This window comes from Silurus meridionalis, chromosome 18, assembly GCF_014805685.1.
Source record: "Silurus meridionalis isolate SWU-2019-XX chromosome 18, ASM1480568v1, whole genome shotgun sequence".
NCBI classification, from domain to species: domain Eukaryota; kingdom Metazoa; phylum Chordata; class Actinopteri; order Siluriformes; family Siluridae; genus Silurus; species Silurus meridionalis.
In genome coordinates, this window is record NC_060901.1 from 7,335,318 (window position 1) to 7,362,434 (window position 27,117).

Consider the following 27,117-nt stretch of genomic DNA (forward strand, 5'->3'; position numbering starts at 1 on the left):
CTTCTTCTGTCTTTTGTCATTGGACAGTGTGATTGTGCAATGTAATGCTCTTCTACCTCATATATCCAAATTTATTCAGAAACCGGAAAAATGTAAGTGGGGATAAAATAAAATTTCTACAAAAGATAAAAGGAAAAATGTAGCTTTAAGGATCAAGCTTTAAATTCTTTGCAAAAAATATTCTAAGATCTGATTGGACTTGTATATAAAACTGTTCGAAAAGTTTAACTCAAATCAAATCAAATTTTATTTGACACATTGTCACATACACATTCATGCAGAGTATATGCATGCTACAACTGACCAACATGTACATAAAAATAGAATATAAAAAATACAATAAATAAAAATAAAGTATTATATATATATATATATATATATATATATATATATATATATATATATATATATATATATATATATATATATATATACAGCGGTATTTTGGGAATAGCATGCCACTGCATTTTTCCGCTATTAGTGCGTGTGTTCAAGACGAGGATTATGTCATTATTTTCTAATGTTTAGTTCTAAGTTTCTTTGACTAACCGGTAACGCTGTTGCCAAGAAAAATAAAAAAGCACGAGTTTGGAAACCTGTCTGTGCTTATATGATTTCTGTTGCAACTGGAGTTAGCGAGCTCTCCCTTCACCCTGACTCAACGCGTTACAACGGCTTGTATCTAAACAGTAGCCTATCAAGAAAGTCATTGTTCACTGGCTTCCTCCTTCCTTTCACAACTATTTCTCTCAGGAGTTTATCTTTTGGCATCGTCGTGCGTTTAAAAATCATCTGATGGAAGTTTTTCTTCCGATGCCGTGCAGGTGAGGTGCGTTTTTTCGTTTCCGTTCGGAAATTTCATTGGTCTAATGTTATGGGGTTCAGTTTTTTGGCTTTAAGTTTGTGAAACCGGGAAAAACCCAGGAAAAATTAATAAATTATCCGCTTCGTTGTTTAAGCCGCGGGGTTCAAAACGTGGGAAAAAAGTAGCGGCTTATAGTCCGAAAAATACGGTATATTTCATATATATATATATATATATATATATATATATATATATATATATATATATATATATATATATATTCAATATATATATATATTTATTTATATATATTTATTTATATATATATATATATACACACCAGTCCAGTGTTAAAGTGACTGTTTTGCAATTTGTGCTAAATAATTTGTGCAATAAATGAAAATTGGGACAGAGAGAAATGAGACAGAGAGAACTCATAAAGTTTGTATTTGCAAAGCTCTGCATAAAATGTTAACATGATTATTGCCGACCTCAGCGAGAAAGTAAGAGTGAGGGTCCTCCATTGGGGATGGTGGAGTAGCCAGAGCACTACAGATGCTAAGATCATTTGTTTTGCTTACTGTGTGTGTGTGTGTGTGTGTGTGTGTGTGTGTGTGTGTGTGTGTGTGTGTGTCTTTGTGTATATATGTAGCATTGGCTAGACATCACCAGTAAGATTCTCTATTGTCTGGGATGGAGACAGTTTGGCTGACTTTATTTAAACAGACAAATCTTGTCTCTTGATACAGATGCATTAATAAACATTTAGACCACAGCAGTGCTCATTTCTTGATTCTGACTGGTCAAAAGATGTGACAGCACCTCCAATATTAGATCCGACTGCAAGGATTATATTAACAATCATATATATAATGGTTTCTATAGCAATAAATTACACATATAGTGTGGATGTGCCACATTGAAGAGATTTAAGATGCATTTAAAATGGTATGGTTTCTGTAAGGGGATGGTCATTTAACAATTCTGTGCAGTTGCCTTGTTAACACATCAAGAAGAAATAAACAGAGAGCCTGCCACTTCTGAGTGAGGTAACAGAAAATGTATACTATCAATACTAGATTGAGAGTTAGACAATGGCACAATGATCTGTTACTGTCTATGTGGAAAAGATGGCATCCCTTCATTTACTTGTCAATCATAGTGTACACTAGCCAACTAAGACATTTCACCATACCAACAAATGCAAATTATTGGATAAATATATGAGGACTGTCTGCCATACAATCCTCTTTGTAGAGTTTAGAAACAATACCGATGAATGGTTGCTTTACAATACACTTTTATTTTGAATTACATTTGACTCTTTAACCAGAACAAACATAAGATACTATTAAAAGAAAAGAATGATATAATATTATAGTATATATTATTATATAATAATAACACCCCCTGATCTATTATATTCCGTAATACTGCAACATTGTTGTATAAACATAAATGCCGAAAACAGTAAGCATGCACTGAAATGCTTTTTTTTTCTTTGCAGCAAACCTTTTAAACGTGACTCCTTGCACAGCAGTAGTTAGGAACATCTGGTTCTCATTGGACAGACTGGGGGAGCTTTGTGCTGGGGAGTTGCACAGCACTAAAGCCAGGAAGCAGAACATTGCAGAACTGAAATCCACTTTATCTTCCCTTTCAGGAAGATCCCATCTTCTCTTCCCTAAATGCTCCTGAAATCTCTCCTGGTGACCTGAGGCATCCTGACTCCAAATACCTGGAAAACGTGCTTCCTTCCTTAATTCGTCAGAGAGATTTAAACAAGTCTGGAGACTAGAGAGATGTTTTTCTAACCAGAGGCAAGACATAAGTCTTAGGTCTTGAAGGTTTAGTCTCGAGCGAAGAGATGTTGCTTTATACGTTCTCTGAATTCAATATAATTGAAGAGAAAGCTTAAATGTTTCTGTGGAGACACAACTTGGAACATCTAAGTGATTTTAAGAATTTTTTTTAAACCTCCTTATTTACTTCTCTGTGCAAACACATAAATGCAGCCAGAATACATAAACCCTAATAAAAAAAAGCAAACATCTCAAACTAATGCCATTTTATGAAAACACTGAAAAAAGAATGATCTACTAAGTGCTGAAACCTTTAACATTATTGTGGATGTTCCCCTTCTTTTTACATTTTAGCCTTCATATGCATTGTATACATCTTTTACAGTGATAACACCATTAAACATTTTAATAAATACCAACTTTTCCAAAATAGTGTTTATTTTGCTTGTTAGTTATGAAATAATCAGTCATTATACCTCTTTTTTGTGACCAACTAACTAACTAGCCAGATAAGCAAACACGCCATACAAAATCTACACAGAGAACTGTACAAGAAAGTGTTTTTTTTCACATCTTATGTATATTATTTATACATTCTGCCATGGACATCCTATGAAAACCTATGGGGTGAACTAAAAAGCAAAGTCCTCCAGCATAGAGCTTGAAATGCAAAAGATCTGCAATTTCTTAAGGAGGAATGTTCTCAGATCTTTTGCCAAGTATTCTTTAACCTCATCGGGACATTATGTGAGAAGACTCAAAACTGTTATTTGGTAAAGGGAAGCAGCACAATGTACTGACTAAGAAGATACCAACAATTGTGCCATGCAACTCTTTTCAAAGAAAACTGTTGTGTTTGCAACTGTTTGATATTCATGACAAAAAAGTTTTTTTTTCTAAATTGTTTAAACAAAAAAAACTAAAGGTTTAACAATAAAGACATTTTTCACAGCTTTCATTGCTGCAAAGGGGTGCAAGTGTGATAATATACATAAAGGGCACTGTATGTAACTGTCACTTGCATCCAGTCATTATTACATGAACAAATTACATGTTTAACAAATCCGTACATTTTAAATATTGATTGTCATCTTAAGGCTTTCAGTTCATTTAAAAACCTGGTGATATGATCTGTTTCATGTTACATTTAATTACATTTTATAATTTATTCTCATATAATTATACTTGACATGTTGCATTGAAGATTATTGTACATTTTGGTTATCCCATTATTAATATATACAATTTTTATTTTATTTTTAACCAAAGAATTCACAGTTCCAGTCCAGTTCTTCATTACCAAAACCTAGGTTTGCCAATTCAGGTGTCAAAATTCACCTAGACAAGTTTGACACATAAGTAATCACTATTGGAAACAAATGCACAACTTTTACACCCTGTTTGCTTTGTCCTTCGGTGAATTGACTTCTCTGCCAGGTGAATTGTTTGTTTGGTCAGACAGCTGTTAAGGCTGAGAAAGCAAAAAAAAAAAAAAGAATACTTGCCAGCTGTTTCCAATGGGCACCTCAGCTTTTATAAATCAATGCAGAAGGGTTTTGATCTTTGTATTTCTTAGTTTGTTTTTACTATACTAACATTCCTGAATAAAATGAAGCCTTTTCTGCTGAAAATCCATTTAATTTCCTGTTTACTGGGATAACACATGGGCTTTGTAAAGATATTTTAGGTGATGTAAAAGTGGTACATAAATGCAAACCTAATTCTTTCATTTGAGTTGATTTTATTGTAAATTTATCAGACTCCATACATACAGGTGGATATTTAATAGAACATAATCTAAGCCTCAGTACTGTGCTATTAGCAACAATGTCAAACGTGCAGAAATTCATGCATGAATTCACAAGTCTTACAGGGATCCTCAAGCATTCTTATGAATAGGTTATGAATAACAAATGTATCAAAAGGCATCTGTTTAAATGAAGGGTTACCGTTCTGGATCCTGTTAAATTATATAGTTACTGCTGTGCTTGAAGGTGTATATAAGAAAGGCAGAGTTCATATTGCTAAATAAAAATTGAATATGCCTCTTCTAGGTTAGATAGTGATGACGCTGTGGGGGTACAACACTCTTACGCAGAACAGCAAGAAAGTAACCCGAGGTTACCCGATGGTCCACAGGACTTTTTCAGAGCCTGGGTCTGGAAAATTCCAACTGTACATTGACCAGCTACTTGGTTTCTCAGGGTAGGCTAGACTTAGGAAGACATGCAGGCAGTTGTTTTGAAAGAGGCAGATGTAGAAGACAGGGTAATATGGGGATGAGCTGCTGTGGCGACCCCCTAACGGGAGCAGCCAAAAAAAAAAGAAGAAGAGTAAGCTAGAATTAAAAGCTGCCATGCACACTAAAAGAAAATATCCAAAGAAGGGAATTTGTTTTTTGTTAAGAAAAACTGGGTCTAATATCGTTTGGTAACATCCCAGTCAAACAATTAGCAGCTTATATAAAAGGAAAGCAACAACTCTGCTTCCCCCTAGTGGTGGTGATGATAAAATTAATTGGGCAGTAGAACCAAAAAGGTGACTTTTACATTTAAGTGAAGTTTTCTGAGGTTCAGCACAAAGTGTTTTATATAACTGATCCTCCTGGCATGTTTGTGTCTACATACAGTACATACCTATATACACATAACACACACACACACACACACACACACACACACACACACACATATAATAGGGCTGTCAATTAGTTAAAATATTTAAATGCGATTAACCACATTATTGTAATGATTAATTGCAACAATCACACATTTTAGTCTGTCCTAAATGTTCCTTTAATTAATACTTTTTAAGTTTTTAATGCTCTAATCAACATGGGCATGGACGATGCTTTATGCAAACGTATGTTTATTATTAGTGAAACTGTACTCAACATAGCATGAAGTCAAAATATTATTGTACATGTTTTAAAGTAATTATAGTGTTTTAAATTGCATAAATAATCAGGACACCAAATAGAACCTTTGCTATGTTTCCACACGGACGGTTTTAAATGCCAGATGTGTGCATCATGGCGGATTTTGGTGCTTGATTTAAGACTTTACACATCAGTAAAACACTTTAACTAGAAGATCCAAATCAGTTTAAGAATGACAACACCCCATGCACAAGATTAGCTCTATTAAGATATACGATGATTGGACATAACATTATGACCACCTGCCTAATGTTGTGTTAGTCCCCTTTTGCTGCCAAAACAGTCCTGACCCATCTAGCATTAACAGCATTAACTTCTTCAGTAATTTGAGCTACAGGAGCTTGTGTGTTAGACCGGATTATATGGACCATCCTTCGCTCCTCACGTGCCTCTTTCAAACCAACTACCTGCATGTCCTCCTTCACCACATCCATAAACCTTCTTTTTGGCCTTCTTCTTTTCCTTCTTCCTGGTGGCTTCATCCTCAGCATTCCCCTACCGATATACCCCATGTCCCTCCTCTGCACATGTCCAAACCATCTCAATGGAACCTCTCAAAACGTCATACATGCACTGTCCATCTAATAAACTTGTTTCTAATCCTGTCCATCCTCGTCATTCCCAATGAAAATCATTGAAAACAATCTTCTCCACCCACTGCACCACGCCTGCACTCTTTTCTTCACTTCTCTAACACACTCTTCATTACTTTGGACTGTTGATCCCATGTACCTGAACTCCTCCACCTTCTCCCTGCAACTGCACCACTCCACTGCCCTCCCTCTCATTCACACACATGTACTCTGTCTTATTCCTACTGACTTTCATTTCCCTTCTCTCCAGCATACCTCCACCTCTCCAGGCTGTTTTCAACCTGCTCCCTACTCTCACCACAAATCACAATATCAGCCGCAAACATCATTGTCCACGGAGAATCCTGTCTGTCCTCGTCCGTCAACCTGTCTATGACCACTGCAAACGGGAAAGGGCTCAGAGCCGATCCTTGATGCAGTTCAACCTCCACCTTGAACCAGTCTGTTGTTCCTACTGCACATTTCCTCATACATGTAAAGACATTGAGACCATCTTATGAAGTTAAACCCAGTGTTAAAAAATGGCATTTTTAAGGATCATTTTCTTTATTTTCTTAAAGATTGACAACCATCATACAAACATTTCATAATTATTTACAAAGTGTGCATAATGTACAGTGACTATTTTCTAAACATCACATCAGCATTATGTAATACAGCTGTTTATAGCCCAGCAATGATTTTTACAGCTGTGCATTAAATAAATGAACATATATAACAGATTTCTTCCTTATAGCAGGGCAGCAGCAATACCAGACCTGGCTCCTGTGCTCTATACTAATACTGTGCTCTATTTATTATACAAGTAGCCAGAATGATGCAGAAAACAATGTCAGTCCTTTAAAGGTTTAATCACAAAGATGAAAAAGAAAAAATTCCAACCATAGCTGCAAATCAGTGTTGGTAAGAGTCATTCCTGTGGAGGGTTAGCTGTGTTAGAACAGTTGCATTCTTCTGTCAGTTCTCTGGCCTGTTTAGTAATTAAAGTGCGTTGGCCTTGCTGAACCTCAGCTTTAGCACAAGAGGAAAAACATAATACGCTCCCCCAAAAAAGTTCACTCAGAGCAAATATTCTGGGAGTGGAGCTATTTCTGGCCTGCTGACTATTTTTGACTGTTTTATAAGAGCGTGCTGCAGAAGTACTCTGTGGACATGCAAGTATTGAAAGGATGTTGAGAATATGTGAACCAGAAAGAACATTTGGCTTTAATACAATCAGATAAGATGTAGTAAATCAATAGTTCGAATATTAAGAAATGTACAGAATAGAAGTGTTTTTAACCCTAAAGTTACATACATCCATACTGTGTCTACTAGACATGATCTTAATACAAACAGGCAAGTTCAAATTTATTACCACATATCAGAGAATTTTTATATACATCCCACATCGATATACACTATATGGACATGTTTGTGGACACCTGACCATAAGACTTGTATGTGCTTTTTAAACATTCCATTTTACATATAGTCCCCATTTGCGGTTATAGTAATCTCCACTCTTCTGGGAGGATGTTCCACTAGATTCAGGAGTGTGCTTGTGGAGATTTGTGCTCATTCAGACACAAGGGTGTTAGTAAAGTCAGGTACTGATGTAGGTGAGATGATGAGGCCTGGAGTGAAGTCAATGTTTACATTCATCCTACAGGTGTTTAATAGGGTTGAAGTTAGAGCTCTATAGCAGGCCAACCCATGTTCACTCTATGTTTATGGAGCTGGATTTGTGCAGAGCATAAAGTGCATTGTCATGCTGGAACAGGTTCGGGTCTCCTAGTTTGTAAACGGAAAAGTTAAACCCAATGATATTCTATACAGGCTTCCCAATACTTTTGTTCACATAGTGTAGATAAGTATGGCCAGATATTTGCTAGAGAAAAAGCAGCATGAGGGAGAAAAAAAAAAGGTCACAAAACAGCTATTTATTCTCTCCACCTGGCTTTGTCGTCGTGTTACCAATAATGTCCTCTTTTAATCTTTAACCACCACTCAATACAGATCTTTTTTTTTAAAAGGTGCTAATAGTTTTGGCACTGACCAACGTCTGGGACATTCATTACCGCAAGAGCTCTATCTACCTACCATTACACCTTGAGAAGCTCAGATAATCACACCTTGTTATTTCCTTGTAAGTTTGCAGATCAGAACTGAACAGGAAAATAATTTTTATTTGTCTCCTTGAAAGCTAATTGAGGAGAATTAGGGCTATTTCTGCTGTTTTATGTATTTATACACAATTTTATAGTTTTTTTATACCACAACAACATTCCAACAATATTGATCTGTTTATAGTCAAAGGTAATGCTGTGGAACATCTATGAAACAAACCAGTTTCTGTCATTGCTTATGTTAGAACAGCTATAAACAGTCATTTCCTTGCCAGCCTCTGCTTTTTATCTCTAAGACTTAAAAAATAATAAATAAAATGTATTCACAGAGAAAAACCTTTACCCTGAAGACTTAAATTTATATTGAGCCCACTTCTCACATCTGTTTAGAAAAGTGCCAGTGTGCCATGTTCTCTCCTGGGCCTGCAGATCAGGCCAGAAAAGGAAATAACTCATTTTCTCCAGTCAAAACCAAACGAGGACAAGTTTTCTCCCTGTGCTATTTCTGTGCAGTTAGTTATTTATAGACTATTTTCAAGATGTTTATGAAAAAAAGGGGAAAAGGACATTTGTAGATGAGATTGGAATCATAGAACGACCTTTACAAGTGTGGAAAACTGATTAAATTATAAAAGCAATTAAAATACCAAGACGAGACAGTCAATAGTCGACAGACGAGACCTTAAGCAAACCAGACTGATTCTTAAATCAATAAATTCATCAATACTCAGGCCTTTTAAACATAAGATGTAAAATTGATAAAAATGATAAATAAACAAAGCCACTCATTTATCCTTTATTGAATTAACATCTAATTTTAAATATACTATTTAATATATTATATATAATATTTGATATAATTTACTATAATATTAAATGCATTTATTATTTTGTTGTATTAAATATTATTTAATAACACAAAATTATTAAAATAATAAATACTATTTCTCCAAGAAAATGGTGAGGTCGAACACTGACTAATTATGAGTTGGCACACAAGTAAAAAAACAAAACAAAAAAAAAAAACAATTAATGTCTATTTCTTAGCAAAAACGAATTCTTGCCTCCGACAGTATTTAGAACTGATTATCATCACTTCAAATTTATAACTTCAAACAAGCTACACCGCTACCTTCGAATCATTACATGGTAGCACTACAGCTATAATTGCCTTGTTTTCACTTCACCCAAGCAGATAAAATGGTGAGGCGTAAATCTGACGTGACTGCTCCTTTAATCTTGGTCAGTAATGACCCATAATAGATCATTATGGCACAATCACAAATTTAAAATGTTTAAAGACCCTTGTATAACAGGCACTAACTACAACATTTACATTACATTTGTGGCATTTAGCAGACGCCCTTATCCAGAGCGACGTACAAAAGTGCTTTGAGTCTCTAGTAATGAATAAATCTACACTGGTACGCAAGATTACAAACTTAATATAAATATAACTCGAATTCTACAAACTTGGAAAGTGCTAATTTAGCACTACAACTGGCACTAGAAAAGAGCACATGCACAAATACACATGCACATAATATTTTAACTAATATTCTAAAATGTTCAACAATATTCAACAATAAATTGAAATTGTGACACAAGTGGGAGAATATTTAAGAACATAAACTGAGCAAAATAATCCAAGTGAGTGTGTAAAATGCTATGTGCTAATAGCGATAGGGGCTAGTCAATAATGTTAAGTTGATACAGACACAACAATAAATTGAGCACATGTTAGTAATAGGATTTTTCATTCTAATGATATCACTGGCACATTACTTGTTTTATTACTGTAAACAGCACAAGCACGATATACTCAGCTGTGGAGTGTTGTTAAATGGGAGAAGTGTTACACATTCTGAAAGTTGTATTCCTCTTATAATGCAGTTAATGGCAAACACATTTGATTGACTCAAGTGCAACATACTCTTATCTATTAATAATTGTTTCGAATGTTCGTTCCTTAGAACATTTATAGAATGGCTAAATCTATTTTAGCAGCCACAAATAATGAATCTTTCACAAGCTTGTTTTTTTTTCTTTTCTCTTGACAATAATGAGACAAAAATCAAAGCATGAAATGTTACATAGAAATCACAGCATCATGACAGTTGTCAGGATCTGTTTCTTCCATTGAAAACTTATATGGGAGAATTGAATGATATAAGACATTTCAGAATTTTAGAATCTATGCATGATTGGTAAAACAGTATGCGGTAACTGTGTAAAAGAGTACACACGTGATTTGTGACAAAGTGTGTTTTGGTGAGTCACAGACTTGGTACCGTATTCATTTCTTAGGACAAGGATGCTGCAGTTACCAGAGAATGAAGATTCCTCCCACTGAACGCGCCAATAATAATAATCATAAGTAAAAAAATAAGTATTTTGAGTAGTTTCTGTCTGTAATTAGGAGATGGTATTCCCCTTATACAATAGAGTTCTTCCTGCTGTACCTGCGAGTTGTATTAATGTGGCTAAGTAAGTTAAAAGTCAGTGCAAAATATAACTGGCTTCATAATAGGTATATAAATGATTTTTGTCCCCTTACTGTTACGTTCAAAGGCCAGCTTATAAAATGAAGCAGGTCTAGTTATGCTCTACAGAATGTCTGTGGATTCCGTGCTACAACAAGTTGTCAGGTCTGCAGACTCCGTTTGGAAAGTGTTTCAGATGAAGCTGCCTGAATCCGCTTCAGGCTGGTTGAATGTTGTTCACGCTACACAGCTGTAGTCAAGGTAACTAATGTACTGCCACTTCAGAGTCTCGCGTGTTGCGTTCAGAGAAGTTCCTGAGTGCAGACAGCTGGTAGAATCTCATACTTCTACATCCTCTGGCTTTCTTTACTAAACAGTACTGAGGATGTCCCAAGTGCTTTGCTCTGATATTTACAAAGGCTAATGCTTTAATTGATCAGTCAAAAATCAAGATGTACCATAAGCAAGAAAGTGCATCCCAACTTTTATAAATAATATTCAAATAATAAATATATGGATATATTAACAGGTAAGAAATGTGAGATATATAAAGCTCATACTGAAGCTCTGAGTTGTTCCAGCCCTGAGGGAGCATGTGGTGGTGGTGGTGTGTGTGTGTGTGTGTGTGTGTGTGTGTGTGTGTGTGTGTGTGTGTGTGTGTGTGTGTATCTCACAGATATGAGAGGTAGCGAATGATGAAATTGGGTAGGTTGAGTTTGGTGATGATCTGCAGCGCTCTAGTGCCCAGGACATGCCTCAGTCTGATACGACTAAGCTGCTGCAGAGAGAGAGGACAACCTGCAAGGAACACACACACACACACACACACACACACACACACAGCAGCTGAAGCAAGTGGGAAGGTATTAATGTGAAACATCTCATTACACCTGCTACTCGCCGTTCGTTCGTTCTACCTTAGGGTTGTCTTATACATATGTTTACACACCTTTGTTTAAGTAAAAATCCACATGAATGACTTATGAGCAGTGTTGTGCTCGTTACTAAAAAATAGTAACTAGTTACAGTTACTCGTTACTTCATTCAAAAAGTAACTCCGTTACTTTGTTGATTACTTACACCAAAAAGTAATGCGTTACTGTTAATGAGTTACATGGTAGTGAAGTATGGAAAAGAAGCCATGTTGGTTCATTAGGCTTATTGACTGCTTTTGCAAACGGGAGAGAATAGCTCAATGTGTTAAGGCATTGGTTTATCTATCAGCAGGTCCCCACACAGACAAGGTAAAAAAAAGTTATTTTTTATCTAATGGTTTGTATACTTTGTGACATTAAACTGTAAATCTATTTGATACTTAAAAAGACCTGTTAAAAAGATTGCTTTTTTCTTTGTCTTTTTTGAAAGAATGGTTTGGCCTTCTTTTAATATGAGTTACACGGTAGTGAAGTATGGAAAAGAAGCCATGTTGGTTCATTAGGCTTATTGACTGCTTGCACAAATTGGAGAGAATAGCTCAATGTGTTAAGTTAGTGGTTTATCTATCAGCAGGTCCCCACAAGGTTGTGGGTTCAACCCCCGACACAAGCAAGGTAAAAAATTTGTAAATTTTATTTCTTTTTATCTAATAGTTTGTCTACTTTGTGACATTAAACTGTAAATCTATTTGATACTTAAAAAGACCTGTTTAAAAGATTGCTTTTTTTTATTGTCTTTTTTGAAAGAATGGTTTGGCCTTCTTTTAATAAGTTACATGGTAGTCGAAGTATGGAAAAGAAGCCATGTTGGTTCATTAGGCTTATTGACTGCTTGCACAAATGAGAGAGAATAGCTCAATGTGTTAATTCAGTGGTTTATCTATCAGCAGATCCCCACAAGGTTGTGGGTTCAATCTCTGACACAGACAATGTAAAAAAAGTTTTTTTAAAATTTTTTTAATCTAATAGTTTGTCTACTTTGTGACATTAAACTGTAAATCTATTTGATAATTAAAAAACCTGTTTAAAATATTGCTTTTTTCTTTGTCTTTTTTGGCCTTTTTTAAAAGTAACTTTTTAGTTACTTTTTTAAAGAACCTTCTTTAATGTTCCCATTAATGCCCTTTATACGTTATGGTCTACAAACACAAAACTGACTTAAACACAGTAATTTTTAAACACTATTTTATTAAAGTCAAACCAGCACAAACTGAATATATCACAAGGATTTCTGAAATAAATAACAAAACAAGCTGAATAATATATTCACAATAAAAACAAAGTGGCTTCAGCTGTTGTGTTGATCTCTTAAAAATTTTCCTTTCACAGCTAAAGTATGAAAACTATCAATAATGTAGAACACCGGATTAGATTCAAGCTCCTCAGGCATGGAGGTCCTGGAGCAGCTTCAACAGATTGGAGTTGCTGTTTATCGCAGTAGATACGAGCTTTGAACCAGAAAGAAACAGCTTACATTTGACTTAAAAGTTTTTGTCTTTATACTCAACTAAAGTGAAATAATGAGCCTATTTCCACTTTGAGAAACTCGTATTGCTCTCGCCTCGACTCGCCATTACTACCACACACTCATCCTTGCAGAATTGTTGTAATTTAGCCACATTGGAGGGTTTTTGAGCATGAACCGCCATTTTAAGGTCATGCCACAGCATCCCAATAGGATTCAGGTCATGAGTTTCACTAGGCCACTTCAAAGTCTTCATTTTGTTTTTCTTCAGCCATTCAGAGGTGGACTTACTGGTGTGTTTTGGATCATTGACCTGCTGCAGAACCCAAGTTCACTTCAGCTTGAGGTCACGAACAGATGGCCGGACATTCTCCTTAAAAATTTTTTGGTAAACTGCAGAAATCATGGTTCCATTGATCACAGCAAGTCTTCCAGGTCCTGAAGCAGCAAAACAGCCCCAAACCATCACACTACCACCACCATATTTTACTGTTGATATAGTATTCTTTTTCTGAAATGCAGTGTTACTTTTACACCAAACGTAATCACACACACACCTTCCAAAAAGTTCAACTTTTGTCTCATCAGTACACAGAGTATCAAGATGTTTTCTGGCAAAACTGAGATGAGCCTTTATGTTCTTTTTGCTCAGCAGCGGTTTTCGTCTTGGAACTCTGCCATGCAGACCATTTTTGCCGAGTCTCTTTCTCATGATGGAGTCATGAATATTGACTTTAACTGAGGCAAGTGAGGCCCTGCAGTTCTTTGGATGTTGTGGAGTCTTTTGTGACCTCTTGGATGAGTCGTTGCTGTGCTGTTGGGGGTAATTTTGGTCGGCCGGCCACTCCTGGGAAGGTTCTCCACTGTTCCATGTTTTTGCCATTTGTGAATAATGGCTCTCATTGTGGTTTGCTGGAATCTCAAAGCTTTAGAAATGGCTTCATAACCTTTGCCAGACTGATAGATCTCAATTACTTTCTATCTCATTTGTTTCTGAATTTCTTTGGATCTCAGCATGATGTCTAGTTTTTGAGGATCTTTTGGTCTACTTCACTTTGTCAGGCAGGTCCTATTTAAGAGATGTCTTGATGGTAAACAGGTGTGGCAGTAATCAGGCCTGGGTGTGGCGAGAGAAATTCAACTCAGGTGTGATAAACCACAGTTTTAACAGGGGGGCAAACATTTTTTCACACAAGGCCATGTAGTTTTGGATTTTGTTTTTATAATAATAAAAACCTTCATTTAAAAACTGCATGTTGTGTTTACTTGTGTTATTTTACTAATAGTTAAATTAGTTTGATTATCTAAAACATTAAAGTGTGACAAACATGCAAAAAAATGAGGAATCAGGAAAGGGGCAAACACTTTTTCACACCACTGTATACACATGCATGTAGATGCACTATACATTTATTATTTAAAAAGTTACTAATAATTTCTGACTGATATTTTATATCTAGATTGATTTCTCTTTGCTAAACTGTTTCTTAAGCACATTCTCTCAGCACCACTGCTGCTATGTGAATATGAGAATATGTGAATACATTCAATCTTTTTTCTTTTTAACTACAAAGGCCTGTTTGTGAAAGACAGATGCGTTAAAAGTCAGAATGCACTTAATTAAATGTATAATTAGTTGTCTGTCTGAACCAAGGAAATAAAAGCAAACTATCTGTTTCATATTGAATTGCATAGAATTATATTTTTTAATTGCTTTGTACTGCATTGAATTGCATTGTGTTGAATCGAATCGAAATCGGATCGCACTGAATCTTTAGAGTATCGTATTGTTGGCTATGCATCGAGATGCTAATGGCATCGGCTTTAGTTGTTCCTGGCAGTGAAGAGCTTTGACGTGTGAAATTATAACCCATGTTCTTGTGGGGCAGTAGGAAGCAAGAAAGTGGGACTGAGCTGTATCGGCAAAAGAAATATGGAAATTAACTGCTTATTATAAAGTACCATACTTATGTATCCATCATGTCCATATGCACATGGTAAATAAATATATATATTTATTAAAAAAAACTAATCTTCAGCCAGTTTGCACTGGGTCAGGGAAAAAGGAATACATAATATGTTAAATCTGGGTGGCCAATGCCACAGTTTTGAGCCTCATCCATCACAGACTATTATCTCCACTTCCATTAGCAGGCCATGAATTAAAATGTCACACATGTTTAGACACGCTCATAAAAACATTACCAGAACACAGAACCTGCCTGAGACAGTTTACATTTTTTAATAATGTTTTGGGGCATGTGCTGCTAAGATATGGCTGCCACAGGACCTCACGAGACAGCGGTGAGAGACATTCCACCAGCTGTTCTCCATCCTCATTCTGTTTATTCCTGCTCTATATCAAAACATCCCATTTAGCACCAAGGCTACATGCTGGATTACCAGTCACTACAAACATCAAGCAAACCCTTTAAACAAGAACTGCTGCACAAATACACATCACGCATGTTTCTGGGAGACTCTGCATGTTTTTGTTTTCTGTACAGCACACAGTCAAGAGTAGCAGCTACTGTTTACTCGTGCAATAAGCCATAAAACATAGGGAAGAAAAATGAAGACTACTTGTCAATCAGTTTCAGTTTTTATTTATATTAATTTTGCTCATTTATTATCAGTTATCATTCAGTCATATCATAGAGAACGTATAAAAAAACGTTTGATAATTAAAGCAAGAGTGCCACCTCATGGCAATGTTCTGAATTGCTGATTCTAATTAAAAATATTTGCTGTCAAATATTTGAGAGATGATTTGGGTAAATGGATGTGTGTATATACACAATGTGGTATAAAAAAAAAAGTTTCGAGAATAGATTGGTAACACTCCATCAGATGGCAGCACCTGTGATTGCATTCACAGTCACAGGAAGCACCGACCTTCAAAAGTCCAAAAGACATCGTCCTGAGTACATTGGGAGCTGTGCAACTGCTGCTATTCCATCTGCGTTACAACGTTAGCACGTTTAGAACAAAAAGCAAATGTAAAATTCTGTGTGAGACTAAGCAAATCTGCCACAGGGTCAGCATTGCAATGCGACGTTTAAGGTGTTTTGAGTGGCACTCGCGCTTTAAGAGCGGAAGAAGACGACGAGAGATCAGGAAACCCTTCAGCGAGCTCAACCCCTGAAAATGTCCAAAACATTTGGCAACTTCTACATGATGATCATCAGTAAACAATCCACAACATTGCTGCTATTGTCAGTGTATCATATGGAACAGTCCAGACGATCCTCGCATGTGATTTGAACAACGCTGTGGAAGAGCCCATCAGCTCCACGCAGAAAAAAGCGAGACAGGTCCGCACCTGGACAATCTCATGCTCATCATCTTTATTCTATGACATTCGCAGCATTGTGCATCGAGAACTCATTCACAGGGGCCAGAGAGTCAATAGCAAGTTCTAGTGCCAGGTTTTGAGGCTTCTGAGAGAGGACATTCGGTGAAAGCGTTCAGATCTGTGGTGTGCTAGTTTGGAAACTTTTTGATACCACCTCAAGTTGAAAGGGGAAAGGTGGAGGGTATTTATTTTTTGCTGGCACACCTTGATCATATGAAGAAACTATAATGATATGGTTAATGATATGTGATCAGATAATCACCTGCTCCTTTACTGTCTTTCTTTCAAACTGTCCAGTTAGAGTGCGCCTGTGCAGTGAAACACAAGTGAAACCAGATGTAGTGTTTTGATCTTGTTACCAATCAACTTTAAAGTTTAACATGTGCTTTCTAAGCTTGCAGAACTGATGCTTTGTGGAGGATTTTTTTTTAAATCTTTTTAATGCACCTAATCTATAGACTGTTCTGGTGCTTTATGTGAATATCAGTGGAGGGAGGTCAGGGCCAGTAAAGCCTTCTCTGCTGGCCTAAACAATATCAGAAGCACTGACCTACATTTACAACCTAAATTGTAATATTTGTTCCATGAAATTGTGGATGTTAGATTTCTTGTCCAATCAGATTTCAGCCTCTATGTGCTGCCATGTCAATCTAATCTGACCAGGGCCTTCAAAGTCAGTAGTACTGGCCTTTTTATTCTTAGTCTCTATTAAAAATAAATGTTTCTTTAACCAATCAGATTTCAATTTCACCTCACAGGGAAAAGTGTCAGCATTTTTCTGTCCTCCGATTGGTTGGTCAGATGGAAACTGTTACAGTCAAGTTTGGCTGGCAAAACATGTCTTGGACATACTTAAAAATCCATTTTCAGGAAAAGCTAGACATCATGAGGAGAGTCAAGTCAAGTTTATGTCTATAGCGCTTTTCACAACAGACATTGTCTCAAAGCAGCTTTACGAAAATTAACAGTTAGGGTGAATGGTGTGCATTTATCCCTGATGAGCAGCGACTGTGGCAAGGAAAAACTCCCTTAGTCATGAGGAAGAAACCCTGAGAGAAATCAGACTCAAAAGGGGAACCCATTCTCTTTTGGGTGACATCAAGAGTGTGATTATAGTCTTTAAACAATACAGAACACTGGAGAGTGAGAACTAACATGAGCACTGGAATGTAAGAATATAAGTAATGTTCTTTCTTCAGTCTTATATACAGAGGTCGGGAAACCCTGAAGCTATCTAGCTTGTCTCAGCCCGGGAAAGAGTATTCAACCTCCATATGTGAAATGCCTCTCTGTGGGATTAAGAGGTGGATTAAGTCAGGTAAATCCCCACTAAAGGCCCAGGCACCACATGCACGGCCCACCATTGGTGAATATTACCTGAAGCTTGTGACTTGTATCTGCATGGAATTTGTGTATTGTTCTGTTGCCACATGATTGGTAAATGCACAAATGTTTGGCACAATTGTTCCTATTAAATTGCCATGTAAGGCTTTATATGAACACACACATATGCCAAAGTGCAATTTTGACCCAGGGGCTCAGAAATAAGCAATTGGTTGTTAAGTGTGCCACTGTTTTTTTTTTGCAAAATATTACTTCTGCACCTCTGGTTTAAACCCTTGACCTAATGCACATCAAAATGGGATTTAACCCATTAAGAATGCATAAAATACAGCTTTTTTTTTTTTACTTTTCACTTCTTGAACATTAAAGCGATGTGTTACTCACTCTCGTAAAGCCGCAGACACAGAGCAGCTGGTGTCTCGGGCTTGGTGTAGTCAACAGGCTTCCTCTCGTGTTTGTCTTTGGCGTAGATGTTTGCCCCGAACTCCACCAGCAGCTCGATCATTTCGACGTTGTTGGCCTTCGCGGCGTGGTGTAGCGCTGTCTCGTGCAGCCGGACAGCATTCACTTTCGCTCCTTACACAAACATGCAAGAGAAAACATTTGATTAAAATGACATCCGAAAAATATTTCTGAATTTCTGAAACAGTTCTCCTATTGACAGAAATATATTATGTAAAATGTATTATGTAAAAAATAGAAAATTACAATAGGGAATATGCTTGAAATCCTAAAATGCACTGCTACAAGTTAAGTTCCAAATAAAAAAGAAAGAGAGCATTGTGGTGCTTGTAGAAGGGAAAGCATCATGATTTTAAATACACCTTTTTTGTGATTCTACCTGCATTGAGTATCACCTTGACACACTCGAGGTTTTGGGTAGAGCAGGCTACATGAAGAGGAGTGCCGTTGTACAGATCATAGGCTTCCAGACTTGCCCCCTTTGCTATCATGAGCTTTACGCAATCAGCGTTTCCTTTAAATATAAGCAATACACACATTTACACAGATGTCATGATCACCACACTGCAAATCTTATTCTACCGGCATGGGAAAATATGGTAACTCTGATCCTCACCTCCCAAGCAGGCCTCATGCAGTGGAGAGGTGGTGCGAGAGGTCAGGGCGGGGTTAACCATTGCTCCATACTCGAGGAGCAGCTGTACACATTCAGAGCTTCCAGCAGAACAGGCCTCGCACAAAGGAGTGCTGCCGTCCACGTTCCTCGCATCTACCTGCAAAGCAATGCAAACGCATTATTAGCGCTGGACCGAATCATTGGTCGATAATTGATTGCGATAATAACGATAATTGATTGCTAGAATTATCAACAAAGATCCAAACAAATTGTTTTTCCGGGTTGCGTCATACAGTACGAGAGCGGCCTCTAGAGGCAACTCACTGACACCACATGCTGTTTATTTAAAGGGTATTTTATTCTTTTTGGCTGTAAATGTTTTTATTCACTTGAAGTGTTACCTTTATGTTTTAGTTTGAATGCATGTCTTATTTACTCTCTCTCTCTCTCTCTCTCTCTCTCTCTCTCTCTCTATATATATATATATATATATATATATATATATATATATTTTATTTATTTATTTTTTTTTATTTCATTTAGCGCATTTCAAGTATTGTCTTTTTATTTTTGTAATAAAGTTCAACATTATTTTACATTTAATGTTGTGTTTGTTTTTAATCCAGTATCCATTTTAAAAACTATCGGTTGATTAATAGGTTATTAATCAATTTTCTCCCTTGCTTTTCTTCCAATTCAGACTTTAAAGAAAGAACAGCATTTGCACTCACTTGTGTGATGATTCAGAAACACATTTAAATGCATCAGCAAAAATACAAAATCACACAAACACACTAAAAAGGTGAGATGTAATGCAGTGTGATACATTAAAAAAAAAAAAACAATTAAAAAACACTGTTCAAATGATTTTATTCCTCCTATACAACAGCAGTTTACCAATGAATATAATTTTCTAATTTCCAAGAATGATGTACTTTCATTTTTATATATTGTCAAACAACTGGAAAACAAGTTCTATTATCACTTGCATACACAAGTCTTTTTCTTACCGGATTCCCTTTTTGTCTCTTTCTCTCTCTAAGTCAGACAAAAGTCAACTTTATATTATTTTATAGCACAAAGACTATGTACATAAAAAGCAAATATGGCAAACGTTAAAAATCTGATTCTTTTTTGATGAGATCAACATGTAGAGGCTAAATCTGGAGATGTCTGTGTGTGCGTGTGTGTGCGTGTGTGTGTGTGTGTGTGTGCGTGACCTTTACCTGGGCTCCAGCATCCAGTAGCAGCCTCACACACTGTGTCTGTCCTCGGATAGCTGCTTCATGGAGAGGAGTGATGGAATCAACAGCTACAATATTCACTGATGCTCCACTCTGGATCAGGCTCTGCAGATGGGACACCTGCCCTTGATACGCAGCCTTGTGGACTTCTGTCCTCTCTGACCAGAAGCCTAATCCACATACAGACAGAGTGTAAAACAGTTACACTGCCAGAACAGCAACTAATGTACAGGTACCACATGCCCTTAAAGGTCTAAAAGTTCCTGTTTGGATCTTAGATTACTGTGTGCATGTTCTCCTCATGTTTGTCTGGGTTTTCTCTAGGTTCTTCTCTAGCAAAAACATGTTAGTAGGTGGACTGTTTAGTTGAAGTTTACCCTGAGTGTGTTGAAAAGTGTGTGTGTGTGTGTGTGTGTGTGTGTGTGTGTGTGTGTGTGTACACATTACCATTTATATGTTTGGACAAACCATCTTATTCATTGTTTTTTTCATTATTTTTTATTGTTTACTAGGCATCCTCTCAGTCAGCCTCAATGAGGTAGTGACCTGAACTTGTTCTCCAAAAATCTTGATCTACTTGTTGGCTTCACACTCTGGTCTAGAGCTGTCCAACCACCCTCTCTATCTAAAAAAAAAAAAAAGACATCACAGTAGGAACCAAAAATCTCAAATTTAAACCTATACAAAAGTTTTCCACTAATCCCAGTGATCCACTGAAGCATTCCTCATGTTTCTAGGCCAAAGCAAGTTTCTTCCAAAGTAATGGTTCCATTGCCACAATTCAACTATGCAGGCTTGACTCACGACCTTGGTTTTCTGATCCTGGGAAGGTCCGTTTCATCGTAGCATTTGATAGTTTTGGAAACCTGACCTTCTTGAAGTAACAAGTCTGTCGTTTCTCTTTACTTAGCTAAGTGTTCTTTACAAAAATATGGATTTTTGCAGTAGTTGTAGTAGCACTAATACGGCTATTAACTCTGTACTCATGGTCTAATGCTCATCATGAAGACAAGAAATGTCACAGATGAACACTTGACCAGGCATATCATCCTGAAATCACAAATCACACATGAAAACCATTCCAGGTGACTACCTCAGGAATCTGATGCAAGAATGCCTTGAGTGTGCCAATATATATGATTTTGTTTGTTTGTTTGTTTATGACATAATTCCATTTGTTATTTCGTAGTTTGGATGTCTTTAGTATTAAAGTACAACTTTGAAAATGATATAAAAATGAAGGAAAACCACTGAACGAGAAGGTGCGTCCAAACTTTTGACTGGTACTGTATGTGTGTGTATGAGTGTGTTCTGAGCATTGACAACCATTCAGCCCAGGATAAAGGTAAATAAATAAATGAATGAATATTTTCCAGATGCAGCTGTCTGCATGAGAATTTATTTAAGAATTATATAGTAAAAGTAGGTCTCTAGGTCAAGGTTAGATTATTTACAAGTGACTAAAAATTAAATCTGTATTCATATGAAGATTAAAAACCACATGTTTCAGCCTTGTGTGTGCACATGCAATCAGTGTTTAAACCCCTTCGGATAAACACGGCCCGCTGTAACACAAGGAAACAGCAACTGCTGATATCGTTCCCCGGTAAATCGATTATGTATGCTTTAGCCTTTACCGATATCACCGAAGAAATACGGCGTTCCTGCGTCCACCGCCATCTTTTACGTGTATAGATATCAAATGGACCTATGCAAGTTGTAAAGCCGCAGAAACACACCGTGTTTACAGACGTGCTGTGGGGGTCACGTGATCGTGTTGTTGTCCAGGCTTTTTCCCCGGAAGTATGGGAAATGTAGTCCAATAGCTCAAACTACACTGCGGAAATGTCTACTGATACTACAGTATCATAAAGTAAAGGTAAAAAAAACACTTCAAAATTTGATAATTATCTAAAACATAATCAGCTCACATATTAAATGCTCCACCAAGTCATAGGTTTGAAATGCTTGTGTGTGCTTGTGTATAATATATTTATTTCAGAATCAGCTTCATTTTGTAGTATGATGGGTTGCATGTACAAGGAAATGGTCATGGTGTGCTTGTGCTATCTATCTATCTATCTATCTATCTATCTATCTATCTATCTATCTATCTATCTATCTATCTATCTATCTATCTATCTATCTATCCATCGATAGATAGATAGATCGATAGATAGATCGATAGATAGATAGATATACCTAAAAAATAACCAATAACAACCCAGAAAACGAAGCCACTGTTAGCAGACACCTATAATAATAAAGTAATTATAATACTATATTATTACTATAGTAATATAATTGTAAAATAATAATTATAAAGAAATTGGAAACATTTTTATCAAATATAAACAAAAATGATGGAAAAAAACAAAAAAGAACCATGTTATCTAAACTATAAATTAAAACTATAAATAAAAAAAAATAATTTTCATTATAAGCTAACTTTAACTGCCGGTTAAATAGCTCTGCAATGGCACACAATATTGAACATAATAATTATTCGACATTTTATCTACAAACTGAATCGCTGATTTGACAGTTTTCCAGTAAAAACCCTGCACAAAATGGTTTCAGTCTCTTCTGATTTTTTGTGTAAATGTGTCTCATGAATATCTTAAATTACTTAAAAGATGGCCAGATGAATGACCTGTGAGCTGAACGTCCACATTTATATGACAAACGGGTAATTTTTTGCACTAAAAATTCTAACATACTCTAGTCGTAATGGTTAAAAAAAAAAAAATTAAAAAGGGGTAAATAAGAAGTAAAGATTTGTACTTTTAAAATCATCTTTTTATATCACAATTTATATTTTACCCACAGAGTTTACGTCCCAATCATTTATCTGTTACCGGAGGCAGAAGACTTTCATTTCTGAAGAAACAAACAGAAAGCTGGACTTGTAGTATATGTCTTCTGCAAATTAGGATCAAATGGTTGCCTTTTATATTAAACCCTTTGATCAAAGAACCACAAGACAATGCAAAATATTTCCAGCATATTTGAAGACAACCAGCAGTTGATGACAGCACAATGCATAATGAATCACTCCGTCCCCCGAACCTCCTAACCAAGTTTTTCTTTTACCATTTTCACAGTAACACAGTAACCATGCATATGATTGTTTTGCTGTATTATTTGTAAGAAAGGTAACTGATGATGCGTTGCGAGATGTCTAGTTTGGTGATGACCTGCAGCGCTCTGGTTCCCAGGCCATGCCTTAGAGTGATACGACTGAGCTCCTTTAGAGACAAAGGACAACCTGCAGCAACACACACAACATAAACAACTCATATTCCATTTTTTGTAACTAATCTCTGTTCATATAAAATCTGCAATTAATCATCTTTGTGTGATTATCATGTGCGGCAATTATAATTAAGGGCACTTCATTTTTTATAGTTTAACATCCTAATGTCTGTCCCAGCAACTGCCCCTAGATTTCCATTATAACTGAGGTTTTTTATAAACAGGAATTATTTTTTTCAATATAAAGAAATATGACATTGTTTAATACATATGCAATACATGGGGTACATAGAGATTAGGTAATTTTTTAAATAAGTATTTCTTGAAAGCCTTTTTTTATTGTATTCTCACTCTCATAGTGTTGTAGACATTTGTGAGATGAAGATCCTGGAAGAGTGTAATCTATTGGTTTGCGTCCCATGTTGTCCCTGACATTAATGTCTCCACCAAACTCCACCAGTAGCTCAATAAGGTCGGTCCGACCGGATCTCGCCGCATGGTGCAGAGCTGTCTCGTGGAACTTTGTGGCATTCACTCGTGCACCTTTAAAACATATATACAATGTTCAATTAAAAAAAGAAATACAAATCAGTTTAGACATTTATTTATACTAATCCTAGTGTCCTTCTCTTTATAAAATGGTATAATAGGCTGATCATGTCATTACTGTTACACCTCTAGATGAAATTAGGAATTAAAAATGACAAGGTTTGCGTTTTCAGGGAAAGAATAGTTTGAAGATGATCTTTAAACAGCATGCCTCAAAGTGTTTTATTCTCCTTATACCAGAGTAATTTGTTAACAGTGACCTTTTTAGATATAAAAAGGATAGGTTTAAATAGATAGCTGCTTTGTTTTAAAGTCCCTAAAGCAAGTCCCTGTTAACACTTACTCTATATAAGCTATTTAAAGCCATTCCCGTAATTTCTTTCTCTTAATAAGAAAAAAAACAGCATATATTAAAAAATAAGTCCTCAGTCATGAAGTACAGAAAATTATTTTCCAAAGCGTTGACACTGGAGGCTCCTTCCATAAATGTGAAATATATATCTCCTTACAGGAAACCTCTGACATGAACAACTTCTTAAGCATTTTATAATCAACCTGAGATTATATGGAGTATGAATGTGGTAACAGTCAGGAGCAGTTTTTTTTTTCCCTTTCTCACCTGCATTGAGCAGCTGTAAGGCACATTCCAGATGTGCTTTAGAACACGCGGCGTGCAGCGGCATCCCAAAGTGAATATCAAAAGCCTCCAGCAGGGCTCCGTTCGATATAATCAGCTTCACACATTCTGGATTACCTGCACCCAAAATGTGCTATCAACCAAATACCTCTATGTGCTATTATGTGATTAATAAGTGTGTGTGCAGATATCAGAACTGTCCTCATGGTTACAATTATGACAGGATATGGGTTTGTTTGAGTTACAAAAGTGAGCAAAAGCAATTCAGTGGTTAAAACATTAGACTTCTGGTCAAAATGTTGTGAGTTCAAGTCCCAGAACTGCCAAGCTGCTGCTCCTAGAGTCTAGGAGCAGCAGCTTGGCAGTTCTGGGACTTGAACTCACAACATTTTGACCAGAAGTCAGGACCTAGACCCTTGAGCCCTGAGCACTTAACCCTCAACTGCTCAGGTGTGTAGGTCGCTCTGTATAAGGGCATCTGACAAATGGCAAAAAAAAATGTAAAGAGATGCTGAACAAATCCCAGTTTGATCAACACACTGCTCTCTGTACCAGTCTCACCTTGTATGCAGGCCTCATGCAGTGGAGACGCAGTGAGGGCTGTGAGAGAGGGATTCACTGAAGCTCCATGCTCCAGCAGCAGTCTCACACTCTCCACACTGCCTGAAGCACACGCATGGCACAGAGGAGTGCTACCATGAATGGTCCGTACATCCACCTTAAACACAACACTGAAAGTGTTAGAAGGAAAAAAACGTAATAGTGTAAAACCTTTACGTTCTATTACGATTGTGAAATGTTCACTTTATTATTACACCATAATACAAAGTTAAGACTGAGCAGAGTAGACGTCACCTGTGCGCCAGCGTTCAGAAGCACTCGAACGCACTCTGGGTGATTCTGTATGCAGGCGTCATGCAGCGGGGTCATGTTGTCTACTGTCGCTGCGTTTACTGATGCACCACTTTCAACCAGAACCTGGAGATTCTCAACCTGTCCTAATGATGCAGCCTCATGCACCGGTGTCCGCTCAGACCAGAAGCCTATAGGACATTTTTTTGGAGACCTCATGATGCATTATTTTATTGCAGAATTCAAAATTGGGGTACTGACACGTATAGTGGAAAAAGAGTAAATGTAGATAGCATCGGCAGAAGAAATTGTGGACTAAAATGTATACAGGACTGTAACATTTTAGATTTCTATTGCATTTGTAATCTTCTTATTCTGTTCTGGAGTTGAATAACCTTTTTTGCAGAACTTCTAAACCAAACAGTGAGAATGTGCTAGCTTCGTTCAGACATGCAACAAAAGTGACTGCACAAAAAACTATTCTATTTAATAAACTTTAGACAATGATTTGAGACTACTTACAGCACCTTAATGCAATCCTTGGAATTATGTAGTGTAGGCCTCTTTTATTAATCAATTAGTAATAATGTGTTTAAACATCTGCAAAAGCGAAACTGAACATTTTCAATTTGTCAAAAGTTTCAAAGAATGATATAAATCCATCCAGAATTAAAAGTCCATCAATTTGAAGTTTACATAAATGAGTCTTCATCTGCATTCAATCTGAACACTCCCAGGAGTATGAGTAGGATACAAACAGTTCTCTAATTTACAGACTTTTTATAAATGGCAAATCTCTCATATAAACACTTGTTCATGCTTATAACCAGCTTCATGAATGAGGTTCAGTCAATCAAATCAAATGACTCAGATGCAGACATTAACCTCACAAATACATTTAAATCAACAAATGTTTGCAGGATTATTAATGTTTTGCCCTGAACATAAGCCTAAGAATAAAATGTGCTTGAAATGTGCTATATATATATATATTCATTTATCAGTCTATGAGGCAGTATGAATGGAGATGCATGTCCTTACTTCTTTTACTTTATTACTTAAATATTTTGTGATGGATAATTAACGTTGTCTTCTACTAAAATTAATAGTTTCGACTTTTAACACCTCGTGACTCACCGATATCTTCAAAACCCGCTCTCACTGCAGGCGAATCCATGTTTATTATTATAAAGTGCGGCGTTATCGGTCACAATGGTACAGTCCATCGCCCCCATCTGAATGGTTTAGTCCCAACATGAACTGCCATAAATACTCTTTCATTTTTTTCCCCCCCTCAATCAGCACGCATATAAATAGTTTAGTCAATAAAAATAATGTGAGATTACAAATCAGGTCATGGGAGTTGTGGCTTCTTAAAGTTAGCTGTCTTCTTTTTTATTTCATATATTACTTAAAAAAATAAAATTCTTACATCATAATAAAAGTCTGCTACAACTTAGTATAATCAGACGATGGAGAGTTCTGTGGTCACTTTCGTTTTAGGTTTTTACTGATATATATATATATATATGACAGCTTTGCACACTTTTGGCTCTAATGAGGAATTTACCTGGAATGGCTTTCCAACGATCCTGAGAAGCTCCTAGAGCTGATTTTCCTTCACACAAAAGTCCAACTCTTCCAAACTATCTCAATTGGATTTAGATTGTGGAG

At 36.4% G+C, this 27,117-nt stretch overlaps 2 protein-coding genes across 3 annotated transcripts; both read right to left on the reverse strand.

Annotated features, from left to right (window-relative positions):
- Positions 1–6,665: 6,665 nt before the first annotated feature.
- asb13a.2 (ankyrin repeat and SOCS box containing 13a, tandem duplicate 2) lies at positions 6,666–21,930 on the reverse strand. Of its 2 annotated transcripts, none has more exons than XM_046873535.1 (6): positions 21,788–21,929; positions 20,133–20,320; positions 18,907–19,063; positions 18,670–18,804; positions 18,213–18,404; positions 6,666–11,527 (listed from the first exon to the last, which is right to left on the reverse strand). In XM_046873535.1, the coding sequence occupies exons 1-6, from the start codon at positions 21,828–21,830 to the stop codon at positions 11,400–11,402; spliced, it is 843 nt and encodes a 280-aa protein (XP_046729491.1). In that variant the 5' UTR covers positions 21,831–21,929; the 3' UTR covers positions 6,666–11,399. The 2 variants fall into 2 exon arrangements, with proteins under 2 accessions (XP_046729491.1, XP_046729492.1); XM_046873536.1 differs by lacking the exon at positions 6,666–11,527 and adding an exon at positions 16,767–16,792 and having other exon boundaries at positions 21,788–21,930.
- A 1,001-nt stretch (positions 21,931–22,931) lies between these two features.
- asb13a.1 (ankyrin repeat and SOCS box containing 13a, tandem duplicate 1) lies at positions 22,932–26,821 on the reverse strand. Its single transcript, XM_046873534.1, has 6 exons — positions 26,581–26,821; positions 25,447–25,634; positions 25,153–25,309; positions 24,574–24,708; positions 23,757–23,948; positions 22,932–23,418 (listed from the first exon to the last, which is right to left on the reverse strand). Exons 1-6 carry the CDS (start codon positions 26,618–26,620, stop codon positions 23,291–23,293), a joined length of 840 nt encoding a protein of 279 aa, XP_046729490.1. The 5' UTR covers positions 26,621–26,821; the 3' UTR covers positions 22,932–23,290.
- Between the last annotated feature and the right edge of the window lie 296 nt (positions 26,822–27,117).